Below are 15,845 nucleotides of genomic sequence, written 5' to 3'. Positions count from 1 at the left end.
CCCCTTCGGTTAAAGACGTCAAGAAATCAAGTACTCTAAATCAAGTGCAATCCAGCGATCTACATTAGAGTTTTTCTTATGTGAACATAATAATCAAAATATGGCAACATATCTCTTTCCTTTCCTGTATTTTCCAAATTGTACTGAATTTATTTCAGTTTAAATGCACAACTAACACTGTGGCATGGCTACTTTTACTCAAGTAAAATGTTTGAGTACTTTCTGTGCCACTGATTAAAAAGCCCCCTATCATTTTCATTCAGGTGGAGCTGAAGAGTGTTTTTAAGGTTAAAAGAAATCTACGTTGACTGTTTGTAGGAGGACATTAAGAGCAGACAAATTCAAGCATTTTCGAACACTTCCTTTTTGTTCTTCGTATAAGAAGATTACACAAACATGGGTCCTTTTAAGCGGATTGAACAAACATCTAGGGCTGTCAGCTTTTTGGAGAGGACAGTGCCCATTCTCAGCAGGTGCAATTTCTATGATCAGCACAGCTCCTTTTTAAGCTCTCTCTTTTTAACATCAGGTTTTATTTTTGCGCAGATGCCTAACTGGCGTCAGAGCAGCTTAAAAGACTGCAAACTATCACCGTCCTAACCTTATAGACCTGCCTCACATGTCTTCATGCAGCCAGCCCTGGTCTCGTTCTTCTTGATACCCCCTTCTCTACTGAGCCAGCTCACCCTCTCTGTCTCTCACTCTCACTTTCTCCCAGCTATACTATGGGCACTGATTCATGTGCCTGTGCGTGCACAATGTTTGCCAGAGGAACGCACAAGAATCCGAGCTCCACAATCCCTCTTAACCTCTGACCTTGGCTTATTGTTACCTGTGAGCAGCACTGTGGCAAACATGTTGTACAAGTACTGTACAGCCCTGCAAGCTGTTTGTGTTCTGCAAGTATGGAGGGCAGGGGAGGAGGGAAGGAAGAGAGGGAGCTATTTAATCCCCCCCAAAGGAACTCCCCTCTCAACCCGTATCGTGAACTCGCAGGCAAATCGCGTTGCTGGAAGGCACACCACACACACACTGCTGTCTTTTTAATTTCATCAGCTGAAACAAATCTATACAGTGCTTTGGAATCCGACTGAGCTGCAGAGAGAAGTGAACTATACAGCACCCTGGAATGTAAACAGGTTTCTCACCAAGTGTAGCATAAAAATACCACATTGCAACAAACCTCTTGGCTATGATAATGGTCAATGGTACAGATCAGAGGTCTTAGTAGATTTTATGTTTGTTAGTCCTACAGCATATCAATAAGAACAACTTGAACAAATCCAGAGAGCAACTCAGAAGAAATGCAGCATTCATACTGAAATTACTCAAGTGTAATAAGCATAAAATACCGGATTCTAGTGAATGCTTTCTATTGACGGCCGATTTTCAGTTGCCATTACAAAAAGCATTATCTCCTGGGAATATTAGGAGCACTGTCATTAAAATCCCTTGCAGTCAGCTGCTTGGTTGAGACCAGATATGGGCTGTAATCTGCGGAGAAAGGGCTCCTTTATTATCCAATGTTAGTAATTGTCAAGCATTGTTACATTCACAGAAACGGGCACAATATTTATTTAATATCAGTAAAACCGAGCCAGACTCGGTTCTATTTTTCTATCCGTCTCTACAGATAACTGTCAAAACTCCACCACCAAGCGTCGGTAACTCTGACATACCGTGCACACTGCTTTCTGGGCACGTGTGCTGCGCTTTCTTACCAGTTGTAATTATTTATCCATTACACAATACACTGTAGATCTTTGCTCCACTTTCCGACTTTTACAGTTAGGATAACTTTTGGAATCCAAACAATCAGTACGTACATTTAGACAGGCCCCTATAATATCTGTCAACTTTGCATTCATAGCTGTCACACTTAATTATCATGCCAAAATACAAGAAAATACATTGGCTGCAGGAGGTCCTTTGTGAAGTCTTTGTTTTTGTGTACAATTAACTGGCAAGCATGCCATATACTTAAGTAAGGGCTATTTTAGGTGAGCATAATTGTTAGTGAGTTGTTTTTATCAGCATGCCTCACTCCCCTTCTCCAGGAGACACCCCTAAGAGGAAGCATTTTCCACGGCTGCGGCCCGAGCAACCCCCCGCTAACCCTGACATTTGTTCATTTGCCCGCCCCTCTCTTTGTGGTTTCCGCGCCCGCTTTTTCCTCCCCTCTCCACGTCTGTCAAAAATTGACCACTTTACAGGGGGAACAGGTAGGCAGACTCCGTCAATCCCCCCCCCCCCCCCACCTGTACCCTGAAACGCACAAATTCGCACGCGGGGCCGACTGCCAAAGATCCTGCTTTACTGACTGAAGTGGAAGGTGGGGGGTGTGTGGAGGGTGGGGGGATGACAAAGACGACAGCTTGTGTGGGGGAACATTGTCTGCGGCTGCGACGAGAAATCTTTTCAGGAAAAACAGGATTTTATACACAATGGTCGTGGGTGTGAAGAAAGGGGGCACATATTAAAAGAAGTGCCTTAATGTGTGCATAGCTACTGGTTTCTTAAACTGCATTCTCATGGACAAGGTCCAATCTGCTCTTTTTTCCCCCTACAAGGCTCTAGTGTGACAGACTGGATCAAAGAGGGCTTTCCAGGTTGTCCTTGTTTTCTTGGAGAGCATTCGTGATATATCCAGGACAGGGCTCAGGCTGGAAATTAATCCAGCACGCTGACACAGTAGACCTATCTGCTTAAATAAAAATAAATGTGCAAGAGATGCGATTTTGGATGCTTCAACTCCCCCCCACCCCCCGAGAAATTTAATTCACATGACAATACAAACAGGAATTTGGGTTGTTATTAGGCCACGCGTAAATGCTGATTATTCCCTCTGCGCCCAAACAACCTTTCCAATTGCTCACAGGAAACCATCGCAGCTCACGTTCTTCATGCAGTGAAACCTCCTCAATCATCTCACCACAGCAACCGTGGCGGGGAGGTCAGTTGTTATAGAGATGGCAAGAGGCTTGGTCTGTTATCAGCTACAGTATTGTGTGTGCGTATAAGCGTGCGTGCACTTGAGTGTGTGTTTATTGTATGTGGACGGGGGATGGAGCTGACAACTGAGCGGAGGATTCTTATGTAATTCTCCCTTTAGGTGGCAGAGAACAGTGAGAGCAGCAGCCCACACTGAAGAAGAACCTGTTTGTTAATAAACTGCAAGTAAGATAACATTGATGTATTATTACATGGTGTTTGTACTCAAGACAAGGGCTGTCGAGATGCAAAAAAGCGCCAGGCAAGTTGGCATGTCGCTTCACAAAGCATTGATTTTTGTCCTGCTAGCACTCCTCCAACTTCTTTCAAACATACACACACGTCCCTGGATGCAGACATCAGAGACATACATGACGGCTGCGCGAAAGAAAAAAGTAATGCAAGAAAAATAAAGCAAGAACTAACAAAGACTAGCGTCCTAAAACGGCAGAGACGAAGAGGAAAGGCTGCTGGAGTTGATATTTTTTTGCAGGGAGAGAGTCCAAAAGATGAACTCCATGTAATACCACCTCTGACATTCAGCCTGGCTCTAGTTGACAGGATGAGCATATGTTCTAAATGCTTAAGCACCTCCAGCTGTGCTTCACTGTTAAGGACTATTGTTGACTTGAACCAGGGGAGGCTTTTGGCTTGTTACGGGAAAAAAAAAAAAAGGGGGGGGATGAATGACCTGCGTGCAAAACTTTATCAGGGTTAAACTAATTCGAGCTAAAATACAAAATATGATATCTAATACACAATTTTATGTCGATATCTTGAAACTTTTGAAAATATTCTTTAAATTCTGGCACAACTCTCGTCATCAATCACTTAAACAGGTGCTCCGCTTTACTTCACATATTTATGTTACTGACAACAATCTGTTCGTATTCTTTAAGACACTTACCACAAAGAACATGTGTTTATCCTGTCAGTTTAAGTTTAAACAAAGGATGACAACAGGTGCACCGAGTGGAGTTTAGACTGGATAAAGTTGCTTCACAGGACTCGGAGTCAGTAGGCACTTCTGCGTAAAAGTTTGCGAAACCACAAACAAGCAAACTGTTAACCTGGGTTATGAGCATGTTTAGCAACTTTGGAGGGAGAAAAAAAAATCACATTAAAAAGGAAAATTGTTCACTTCCTTTGCGCCCACCCCCTTGTCATAAGATATGGATGTCCCGTAAGGTTATTTGTGTTTGCTGGGAAATGAAGTGCTCAACTGGATTAAAAACATACTGCATATGTTTGGAAATCTGTTTCCCTGGGCGTATGAGTGGAATGAGCGAGCGTGAAGCAGCAGCTTGCGTCTCCTCCAAGAGAGAGGGCAGACACTCTCATCATTAGCTGGGCTACAATGTGCTCCTCTACCTGCTCCAATCTGCACAGCCAGGCTCCGCTCTGACGCCAGACAGATGTTCCCAGCACGAGGTGCAAAGTATCGAGAGGGGAAATGAGAGTGAGCAGGAGAGAGGCAGAAGAATGGAAATATTCAGCAGAGTACACAATAAGAGTTTAATTATGAATAATACCAATGGTTCTTTGTTCTCACAATGAAGCTAGCTATGGTTCGCCTGGCCTTTGGGAAACTGTTTTTGGCTTCCATATGGGGGCAGCTGTCTGTCAAAAATAAACGCTTAAATCATAACATGCCACAGTAGGGATAATTACGGGATAAAGAACAATACAATTATGTATGTTTATTTGCAATATTGGACAGGTATTTTGCTAAAACAAACTCTGAGGCTATTGCAGAGGTTAAAATTGCAACGCTATTGTTGAATGCTTCTTAGAGAGTAATGATCTGCAAAACTGACAGTTTTTGCAAAACTTCACATCAACTATAAACTTTGGATAAAGGCTCATCACTGAGTGCACAGGCAGAAATGTCTCAGTGCATGTAAAACACACAATATCTCCTGAAAAGACACACACTAAACATATTCACAATAATGGTAAATAAGTACAACGAGAATCTGTTGTTGTTGTTTCAAAACAGTCTGTGCCAACATGCAACTCTTGTCCTCTTTTCTGTGTTTTTGTGGTCCTTTAAGATGAGGTGTTTAGAGTTTAAAAAAAAAAAGAAAAGAAAGAAAGAAAATGCTAAAATTTTAATGCTTTCAAGAGCTAAATGGTGAATGAAATGCTGCGAGGCATTGCACGTCTAATAGTTTGCAGATAAAGGACATCTTGAGGTGTGGAGCAGATGATCTCTGCAGGCCTCAGAACTCACAAACACAAAGCCAGCTGGTCTGACACAGTCACAATACTTCACTGTTTGTATTTGCCTGAGCAGCAGCAGAACGCAGGCAGTGTCCTGCTTTGGGAGCCGCTACAACAGAGATGGATGTTAAAGCATGCAAGTCCCTCATGCACCATAATCGCGAATGCACGAAGGATGTGCATGCAACTGGCCTTCGATTAGTCATGAAGAGGAAGCTGATATGTGATGGCTTCCAATCCTCAAAACAGGACAGAGTGATCGGAGTCCAAACAGGCTACGAGGGGTCGTAAATCTCATGTCTTGTTTAAAGAAATGTATCTGAGCTCGGATGATGGCTGCTGCATGGTAGCCTTAGTGTTTCTGCTTCTGGTGGCTATAAACAGACTGTAGAATAACTGCAGAAAAAAGTTGGAGCTCTGAAAAATCCAATAATCATCTCTGTATTGCTTTTGCATGCTAAAAATACTGCAAAGTCACTGACACTGACTTAATATACTGAGTGTATCCCAGCTCAAAGTGCAAGGGGCAGGGGACATCCTGGACATCAGTCTTCATGTATGGAGCATTGTAAACAAAGTTGCAGGCATTCTGCTGCACAATGAACTAGATGAGAACATTTTAAATCATCTTTCCTGCACCGTGTTTTATAAGAATATTTTTTTAAATATCATTCCATATCGGACAATCTGCTCCCTGAATATCAGCTGATGATATTGGTCTGGCTATAATTATCTATAAAAACCTAAGGCTTTTTTATCTCTTTCTAACCAGTGAGTGCAAAAGTGCATTAACTATAGCACTGCTTTGCAACTTCATATTGCATCATGTTGACTCAACATGCACCAAAATAATGAGAGTATTAGAAAGTTAAAGTAACACCCAGTGCAGTTTATATATATGCTAACTCTATTCAGGTACTAATGATTTGCTTGTTATAGTAATTATTGCTGCGAGTCCGTACCCGAACATCTGTATTGATTTAGTCTCTGGGAGAGCAAAGAGAGGGAGGGAGAGGCTCACAATCTGGAATTCGACTTCGAGAGCGAGACAACAATCTGTTGATGGTTATTTTGGTAATTGTCCACAATTGATGAAAAAAACCCCAAAAAACAAAACAAAACAAAAAAAAAAAACCAGCGTGTGCTGCAGAAGATTCTAAATGATTGTTACTGTTGTTCAGGGGGTCAGGGAAAATGGGCAGTCGCAATGAAAAATGCATATAGAGCATCTAATAATGCGAGCTCTCACAGAAAAGTGGACAGCTGGTGAGAGAAGACAAGACACCCAGCCACACAGTTTGCACTTAATTGCTGGAGTGAATTGTTCTTGGCAGCCAAAAGTAAAGATGTGATATGTGATACACAGTTAAATAAAAGATTTAACACCTGACAAACATTAAAATATGATTGTCTTCAAATTGTATTTGTACAGTTGTTCGGCATGTTTATAAATGTTTGCTGATGCTGTTGGATATAGTTACATTTATTTTTGGGATTTTTTCCTACTGTGTCAGGCACAAATAACAGCTCGACCCAGTTGGGTTTATTTTGAAAAATGACAAAGGAGCTAAAACGGAGGGACTACTTAACGCGTAGTTAAAACCAGAATCTGACTTAATGCTGTTTGTTTAACACAGACTTTAAAGCACAGCTACAATCCAAGCCAAATAGTTGAAGCAAGTCTTTTCCTAAATCTCAGTTTAGCTAAACCCACACTTTAGTAATTTGGTTTATTATCCCACACTTGGTTCTTTGATAGCAGGCAGACTCATAATTATACGGATGTGTTCTCTCATTTATCAACGTATCAAAACTGCTGTCAGGATTTTTTCCCCCCATTTAACTTAACTAGCTTGGCCCACAGTTGTTATTAATCTCTGGCTCTCTTCCACAGTGTGTCTTTTGTCCCTCCCCCTCACCCCCAACTGGTCGCAGCAGATGGCCGCCCCTCCCTGAGTCTGGTCTGCTGGAGGTTTCTTCCTGTTAAAAGGAAGTTTTTCCTTCCCACTGTCTCCAAGTGCTTGCTCACAGGAAGTTGTCTGATTGTTGAAGCAACTGATGTTGTGATTTGGTGCTATATAAATAAATTTGAATTGAACTGAGCTTTAGCAACATCAGGACTGAGCTGTATTTTCTGGTTTGAGTAAACCACACTTGGATGTGCCACAGATTTTACAGCAGGGCTTTGGACCGACACCAGCTTGTGACCCCTGAAGCTGGTTTTGTGTCTGAAACCAGAGACCTTTTATGCACAAGGCAAATATGTTAATCGCAACAACACAATGTCATTATCTTAAGATTACTATTGATAATCATTCCAAAAGAAAGACATCTGCTACTTGGTTGGTCCGGTCGGCCTGATAATGTTCACACTCTGATTCACAAGTATCCTTCTCAAGTGCGTCTTACACAGCAGTCACGTAATTAAAAAAACCCTCAGCAGCATGTTTTGATAGGTGAACAGCTGAACATGCAGAGCAAGGTAAGGTGAGGAACCTATCTAAACACAAGGTACTCTAGCAGGTCTTTGCTGTGCTTATCATTGATTCTCTAATGAGACTTTGGTGGAGATATCGGTGTAAATCTGTAGCGCCGTGCTGCTCAGTCCAGCCTGACCTCACTTTATTCTCAGTTAAATTAAAGAAATGTTTTTCTTCATAACTCCGGATATGGATAAAAAACAAAAACAACAAAAAAAAAAAAAATCCACACTAATTATGGAAACATCCTCATCTAGGGCAAGATTGCATGACCTTGTGCTAATGAATATATATGAAAAGACTATGGCTGCTGCAGCTCACACCATCTGACGAGTGAGGATCAAAACACTGATCCCTTTGACATTTGAAAGCATGACCCCTGACTTCAGCTAAAGAAACTTTCCTTTCAGAGTAATCTACCATCAAACACATTGTTACAAATAACTAGTGAATGTCAAATATTAGCACACAGAACTTTTTATTTTAAATTCACATGAAACAATAATGCAAAGAATAAATTTAAAAAAAAAATCCTCAATCATATTTGACTGTGACTCTAGTCTTTTCTTTCTGAATTACATATACTTATGCATTCATTCAAAAATTGACCGACATTGCTGTCAAAACCGCTGAACCAAATCAAAATCCAATACATTCACATCGGCACTTCAAACAAAACTGAGATTTTATGATGTCACCTAGGCACCCTGGTCAATTAAACACCTCCCACTACAGTTGGCATCACTCAAAAGGCTCATTAACCCTTCTGACCAACCACCAGTCACAATCAGAAAAACATCCCATCACATTGGCCAATCCCTACATGGGCAACGCAGGTCAACACCCACACAAGTGACAGGAAATTGAATTGCTAGAGAAAATGTGCTCTGTCTGAGCACTTGAAAGACATTTGTTTATTCACAGCTAGTCGTGCAGCCAGGCAGACTTTATTGGCTTAAAAATAAGAAGCAAAGGTGATGCCTAATACAATTTTACAAAGTGCAAATCACTCCCTTTTTTTATATCATTGATGTATGTGAGAAATGTGAGGTAAATATTCATAGATTCCTTACAGTAAGCCAAAGTGTGGTTAAATAAACCAACTCTCACCAATGAGCTCAATCACAGAACGCACAGTCTACATCTACTGCAGGTTTTCCAGAATATACATCCCAAATACATCACATTTGGTTCTTTAAATCAATGTGCCGTTTACTTCGTGTATGACCACGCCTTATAAAAACGAAATGGCAGCAGTGATACATCGCTGAAGTGTCTTTGTGTGCTTGTTTCTTAAACCACTAGTCTTAATCTACCGAGTTGATCTCCCGGTTACCGGGGGATTATAAAATGTCGGCAAACCTCTAAATATTTGAGGCAATCAACAACTCAACATGCATTTGGCGTTAGAATGCAAGAATGTGAAAACACACAAACGAACGGATAAAAAGGAGTGAAATATGAAGAGAAATAAGGGGATCGGAGCTGTGCCCATTTCGGGGGTGTAAAATATGGAGAAGTGTGGATCATTGGGGGAGCTGCTCTGCCTGGGGGAACAGATGAAGGGAGGACATTCTGCCAAGATCTCTCCACTGAAGGGGGAGCTGAGGGACTGGAGCTCTATGGGAGAAAAGAGTGTGCGCCTCGCATGCTGCTCTCCTCAATCTTGGTCTCACACGCCTGCATTGACACATCCCAGGCTCTCTGCAGCAGAGGGAAATTGCTGCTGACAGGGCCTTGCAAACTTTCACAGCCATTTAGAAAGACTTACTCCCACACTTTTGTCACAGGCATTTATTGCACAAGATACATGATATGAAAAATTAACATTTTTCAAACTTGGCATCCTTTTTTTGAACCAAGTTAGGCTTAAAAACCATTCATAATTTTTCAGCCTTACGATCGGCCCCAGTGCAGATGTAAACACTACACATGCCAAGTGAGACCCCGAGATTATGAAAATGCACAATTTTCAAGAAATTTTTTTTTTAAACAGCCACGCGCTACATCATAAATTTGTACCCCATGAGTTTCTAATCCAATAACAAACACGGCCTGTGTCACCATCACCAAAACACAAGTCTTGTTTTTCCTTAAAGCGGCGCAGTTTTTCAGTCTTAGCGTACCTGTATGTCCACGACCAACCAGTGCCTCCAGTAAGCAGATGTTGGCTTGCTGCGGTTTGGAGCATCAGGATCGACCATCACCAAGACGTACGTCTTTTTCTGCAAACAGAAGGAGATTCATATGTTATTGATTTATTTAACACAGACAAAGTGTTTACCGCAGTGCCATGCACACTGTGATTGGCCCAGAGGCACTTTGAGCAACAGCAGTACCTGATCCCTTCTGCTTTCTAAACAGCCATGTGCCGTTTGCACATTACGTCGCCCAAGGCTTGACAACTGGAGTTGGTTTAGATACTCAAAAACACACACTTTACTTTCTAAGCTTTACGTTACCCTATTTAATGCTGTGTGAATTCTTATTCTATTTATAAAATGTATGCAGACAGCAAACAAAGCCAGAAGGGTGGGTTTTCTTCTGTGTTAACAGTCTTAATTCAGCTGCCAAGGTTAAAGTGCTCAAAGTATGAAGAAAGCTGTCCTAAAAAGGCAATGATACACATTGGAATACAGTAGCTGTGCTAATCACAAACTTATTCTTCCAACAAGTGAGCTCTGTTCCTTCACAGTTATTCTTAAAACTTCATATCATTAATGTGACATCAACAAAATGACAACGTTTTGGATCCGATACCAAATCCTCTCGTTAACATATTCACAGTAACTTTCTGCCACTTACCAAGTATCTTTATACCCCTCAATCTGTCAATGGATAAAGTGAGAGAAAAAGCATCTTAACTAACACTTGATCACAGTTATTGGACGTTGACTTGGCGGCTTAATTGCCGGAAAATCTTCATTCTGTCTGTCCCTAAAAGTTAGAGAATTATGAGAGCAGATTGAATTATTGCGAGAGCACATTTGTCATCCCTGGTCTAGTGCCCAAAATCTGCCAGACCATATGATGGGCTTTTTTTATTTTGTTCACTTCCTCTACAAACAGAGACATTAATCAAGGCTGTTTCAATCCTCGCTGTCCCCCTTACTGTATATCGTGCTTCCTACAGAGGCAATACCATAATGCTATCAGCTTTAATACACAGAGAACAGATGCATCGTTTCTTACATTCTCACGTCGGCTGCCAAATAACACTGTTGGGAAAGTCGGTGCAGGAAAACATTTTCCATGTAAACATAAATCTTACATTTCTGTTTGTTGTGTCCTATCAATACATTCGTGCAGGCCTGTGAAAATTATCCTAAGCCGATGTACTTGAATGAGATAAAGAAGTAGTCGTGTATTTTTTCCGCAGATGCTCATTTTCAGAAGGATTCTCTGCCTACCTGACAAGCAGTAATAAGCGTAAACAACTAAGCCTAATAATAGGATAATACTGTAGTCTCAGTGATAGTGCCTGCAGGTAACATCCAGACACACCAGCAACAATAGAGCCTCCTCCACAGCCTGTCAAAAGTGACTCTATATCAGTGACCCCCCCGGGCAGCTTACCAACCATGACCTGTTGCCTTCTCAAGAGTTGTAATCCTCATTTGTACATATTTGCTACCAGGCAAAGAAACTGTGATAATGTAGTTACACTAATATTTAAGTCAGACCCTGATGCATTCAGAAATAACATGGTTTCTAACAACAGATGCACACACCACACACACGTGTGCACGTAGACACACACGCGTGCACACAATGACTAAAAGGGGGGGGGGGGGGGGGATTTTAAGCATTTAAATTAAAAATGACCTCCAGTCACAATTACCATTGAAAGAAATTGCACTTCATTGGATATTTCACGAAGGTTACCATGGATGGAAAGACACCGAACGGGACAGGTTTAGTCTTCTGAATGCCAAATTTAGAACAACACTGAGAACATTTCACATTAATTTCCAACCGTAACAACAAAAACACCGCCTATTTATGGTGGGCACTGAATTTAAATGATTCCTGCATATATTTCTTGCTCGAATTTCTACCTGTAAGAATCTGTCGGGTCCAGCTGGCATGGGCAGCAAATAATACAAGAAGCTCCCTCCATGCTTGCACTTCACACATTGTGGCATGTACCCTTCTCTATTACGAGGACATTTTTTTTTCTCCATCTGTCAAAATCCACATTAATTACGCGCAGATATGTGCAAAAGACTCCGGGGAAAAACAGATGCATATTCTGCCATCTGAAATTATTTAGCGGTGCTCGAACAAACTAAACGTATATCAAAACATGTTTTAACGGGGGGCTAATTGTCATAGCTGTACACTGGGAGGCACACATTTTTAAAAACATGCTAGAGTTTCTCATTAGTATTAATTATTAGTAATATCTGAGCCATGCTGATAATTTAAAATTCACTTCTGCTGCTTATGATATCTATGACTGGTGACGGTTCATTTTCTATATTTTGGACAACACAAAAATTTACATAGTGTTTAAGTATTCAGTTTCTTCCATATACTTAGCTTATACTTATAATTAGACTTTGCACAAAGGTGAGAGGTCAGCAACCCACTCGGTTATTCTTTGTAATGGGTGCAGGCCTTGAAAAATGTCACAATATTCTCAGAGCTAAAGAAAGCAGAAGTGAAATCTGAAGAGGTGTTGACCACAGACCACAGAGCTCCGTCAGGCCATTATACAAGTGGAGATGTGAGGGCCCCGGGTGCAAGCTGGAGGCGGGAAAAGATTGAGCTTGCATTCTCTTGGGATTAACCTCCCACTGCCTGCTGTGATCACAGCAAAACGGCCCATTGAGACCACACCTTGGATGCCAGGGGGGTGCAACGGACCCTGAAGTCAACTGGGCACCTCGTTAATGGCTACTGGTCAGTTGCAGAAAGGAAAAAGGGGGGGGGGGGGGGGGGGGGGGCTGAATAATATACAAATTCTATACCTCTTTGTGATTTTATGTAATAGGAGTGTAAAGGTGATATTTGTTAAATTACATGTATGCCAATTGCATCGAATGGATATAGTATTTGCAAAGCAGGAGACGTCAAAGAACAAAGGCAGAGGAAATCTGGTGTCTCTCTGGATGCATACTGTATTACCTTTGAGTGAACTCTGCTGGGGATGAGAATCAGAAAGGATGGGTAATCGCTGCTCTCGTAGAGCCTGCCTGGGCTATCGAGCCCACTTCTGCTAACTGATGACACCACGGAGGGCGAGAGTAAGTTAGCGAGAGGGAGGGAGGAAGGAGAGGCCCCTCTGTGAGTTTACAAGTTCATGCTTTATCCCTGACCCAATCCCAAACTGTGTCGTCCGTGCAGCTGCCTATTAATACATCCTTCGCTTTATCCTCCCAGCTCTTCACTTCCGTCAGCCTCTGCGCACAGAACCTGTAACGTTTCATTAAATGGTCAACAGTGCTCACTGCTCGACCCCGAGCAAAGCAATGCATCGATCCCAAATCCTTGTTTAAGCAGCAAAAACACTTGAACTCATTTGGTAATTAACAGGTATCTGTGTTGTGATTAAGAGACGGCGATGGCTTAACAACCATCGACTGCAGCTTATAACGAGGTTCAAAGATCATTCTGTAAATACAGAAAAACAGGAACTGTAGAACACGACTGCAGAAGTAAATTTATCAGAGGGCAGAGAAAATGAGTCTCCACCTAATCAGCTGTTCTGTTCTTTGTACAACCAAACAAGATTAATGGCATTTTACTTACTGTGTATAAAACCATATCAAGTGAAGTCACAGAGAAAAGTTGAGTGGACTTTTACATTAGGGACACTGAGATAAGGTCTCCTTATAGAATCATGATAGCAGGGAGAGGGACAGACGGGTGAATGATGGGGAAGGTTAACAGTGGTAAGACTGTTGGGGTCAGAAGATGAGGTTCATACTGGTGACGAAGAGGTCAGAGGTCAGCCAGGCAGAAGTAATTGGATCCTTACCAGAAATATGTGGGACATACAGCCAAAGATTAGATGGAAAAGGAGCGCTGCAGCATTCACCTAGAGGTCGCTGACCTTACAGGTAAGGAGGCCCCTCATCGTCATTAATAGCAGCCCATCCCCCAATGTTCATCGGCAGAAGCTTGGGAACCTCATTTTCCTCACTGCTAGCAGCGTTTTAAAACCCTCTTCATAGTCAGCCATAGAGAGCACGCTGGTAATCTGCACCACAGGAATTGGGTGAAAGACAAAGAACATCAAACGATATCTTTTTTTGCAGCGATTAAACGGTCTTGTCATGTCTACAAAGACTCTAGGACCACTTTTACAGTTCACTTAAGGGAATGAGGTTGTTGAGCTGAATTATGGGTAATGTAGTATCCCAATGGGTGTTTTTTTGTTTGTTTTTTAAAATACAGACAACATATTTCCTTATGTGGCCTAAAATATCTGTCTGCCAGCTCTGGACTGAACATGGTTCTCCAATGGCAGCTCCGTACCAGACCATAGGAAGCTATGTGCCCGTCTACCTGCAAAGAGTACCTGTTGCCAGGCAGTGTCCAAAGTGTGTGATACGTGGTTTGGTACTTCAGCCAGACACGGAGAGGAGCGAAGTTAGAAAAATGAAAAGTGTCCACTGCAGCAACTGTTTGTAGCTGTCTGAGTCTTTAAAAGATTCTTCATTCATCCATCCAATTAAATCCAAATCACAACAGTCCCCTTAAGGTACTTTATATTATAAAGGAACAAACCTCCAATAAAAACCCCAATAATCAGATGACCCCCTATGAGCAAGCACTTGGCGACAGCGGGAAAGAAAAACTCCTTTTTACCAGGAAGAAACCTTCACCAGAAATAGGCTCAATGAGGGGAAGCCATCTGCCCAGACTGGTGGTGGCCGAGGGAGGAAGACAGGACAAAAGACACACTTTAGAAGAGAGCCAGAGCTTAATAAGAACTAATGATTAAATACATAGTGTTGTGTAAACACACGGTGAGTGAAGAAGAAATACTCAGTGCACCAGCCCTATTGCAAGTCTGCAGCGTAACTAAGGGAAGGTTTAGGGTCACTTGATCCAGCCCTATCTATAATGAGCATGTCAAATCAACACTTCACCTCTTTTTCTGATTTATTAAAGCAGAGAAGAAGTTGTGAAATGCCACTTTCAGAATCAGAACTGGGTCTGGTTTTAAGGTGACCAACATCACACGTGTTGACATTATAACAGAAACAGTGTTGTTAAAAAAACAAAAACATAACTATAACACAAACAAAGTTCATCACTTAGCTTTTTGCATGTGCTTTGAATCTTCTCCTTAAACTATTACAAACAGTTATAAATAGTATAAATTCTCTGACTCACACTTGAAACTGACCTTTAAAGTCAGAGTTTCTATTTAAAAAACATTTGGTCATTTTGCTCTAATAACCTTTAGTACATATTTACTATATGGAAACATGACGCAGGTCATGTTTTTTTTTATAAAACATTTGCACTATAAGATATTATTTACACTTTAAGATATTTAAAAAAATCCTTGGCTCCTCCACTAATGTCTCGATCGTAGAATCCAGAGCATGATGAAACTAGACAGACAGAAAACCACTTCCTAAAATACAGCTTTATATCTCTACATGAGGTCATAAAACCCACAAGGTTCTTTTTAGATTACATCTAAACATAACCTAAAAAAAACAAGACCTTTGCATGTTTAGACACAGAAAGTTCTTGGTTTAAGGTTAGGCAAATTTTAAGGTTGTGACTAAATACCTTACAGGGGTATGAACAGAACTAAAATATTGTCTCAGCATGCTGCACTTTAATTTAATGTTTCTTTTTTGCCTCACTGTAAATGCTCACATTATGAACCCACACATGAACGTGGGGTTTAAATAAGTCTTAAGTTAGTAACTTTAACTACCAGATATCTTAGGTAGACAAAGTCAGCAACACATAAAGTCAATGCTTTTAGAAGTAACCTGAGTCCTGACACTATTATAAACTCTGATACTGGTAATAGTTTAAAACTCACATGGTTTATTGGCACAAATAAAGAATGCAAAGAGAACACCAATAGTTCTCTGTGTGTTCTTAAACGCCTCACACAGTGCGGGCTGCTCACTACCTCCAAACCTTCCTATTTTTAACTCAGCCTCCTCCCACACA

At 41.3% G+C, this 15,845-nt stretch overlaps 1 protein-coding gene across 2 annotated transcripts in view; it reads right to left on the bottom strand.

The window, feature by feature from the left end:
• Nucleotides 1-15,845, bottom strand: part of pebp4 (phosphatidylethanolamine binding protein 4) — a 53,511-nt gene that overhangs the window by 20,135 nt on the left and 17,531 nt on the right. For both annotated transcript variants that reach the window (XM_082554052.1, XM_082554051.1), the window contains one exon: nt 9,821-9,919. In XM_082554052.1, the coding sequence (XP_082410178.1) occupies nt 9,821-9,919 (99 nt within the window). The remainder of the gene's footprint in view (nt 1-9,820; nt 9,920-15,845) is intronic.

This window comes from Aulonocara stuartgranti, assembly GCF_965226115.1.
Source record: "Aulonocara stuartgranti genome assembly, chromosome: 12".
NCBI classification, from domain to species: Eukaryota; Metazoa; Chordata; class Actinopteri; order Cichliformes; family Cichlidae; genus Aulonocara; species Aulonocara stuartgranti.
Note: the sequence above shows the minus strand (reverse complement) of the source record. Positions and strands in the feature narration are given on the sequence as shown.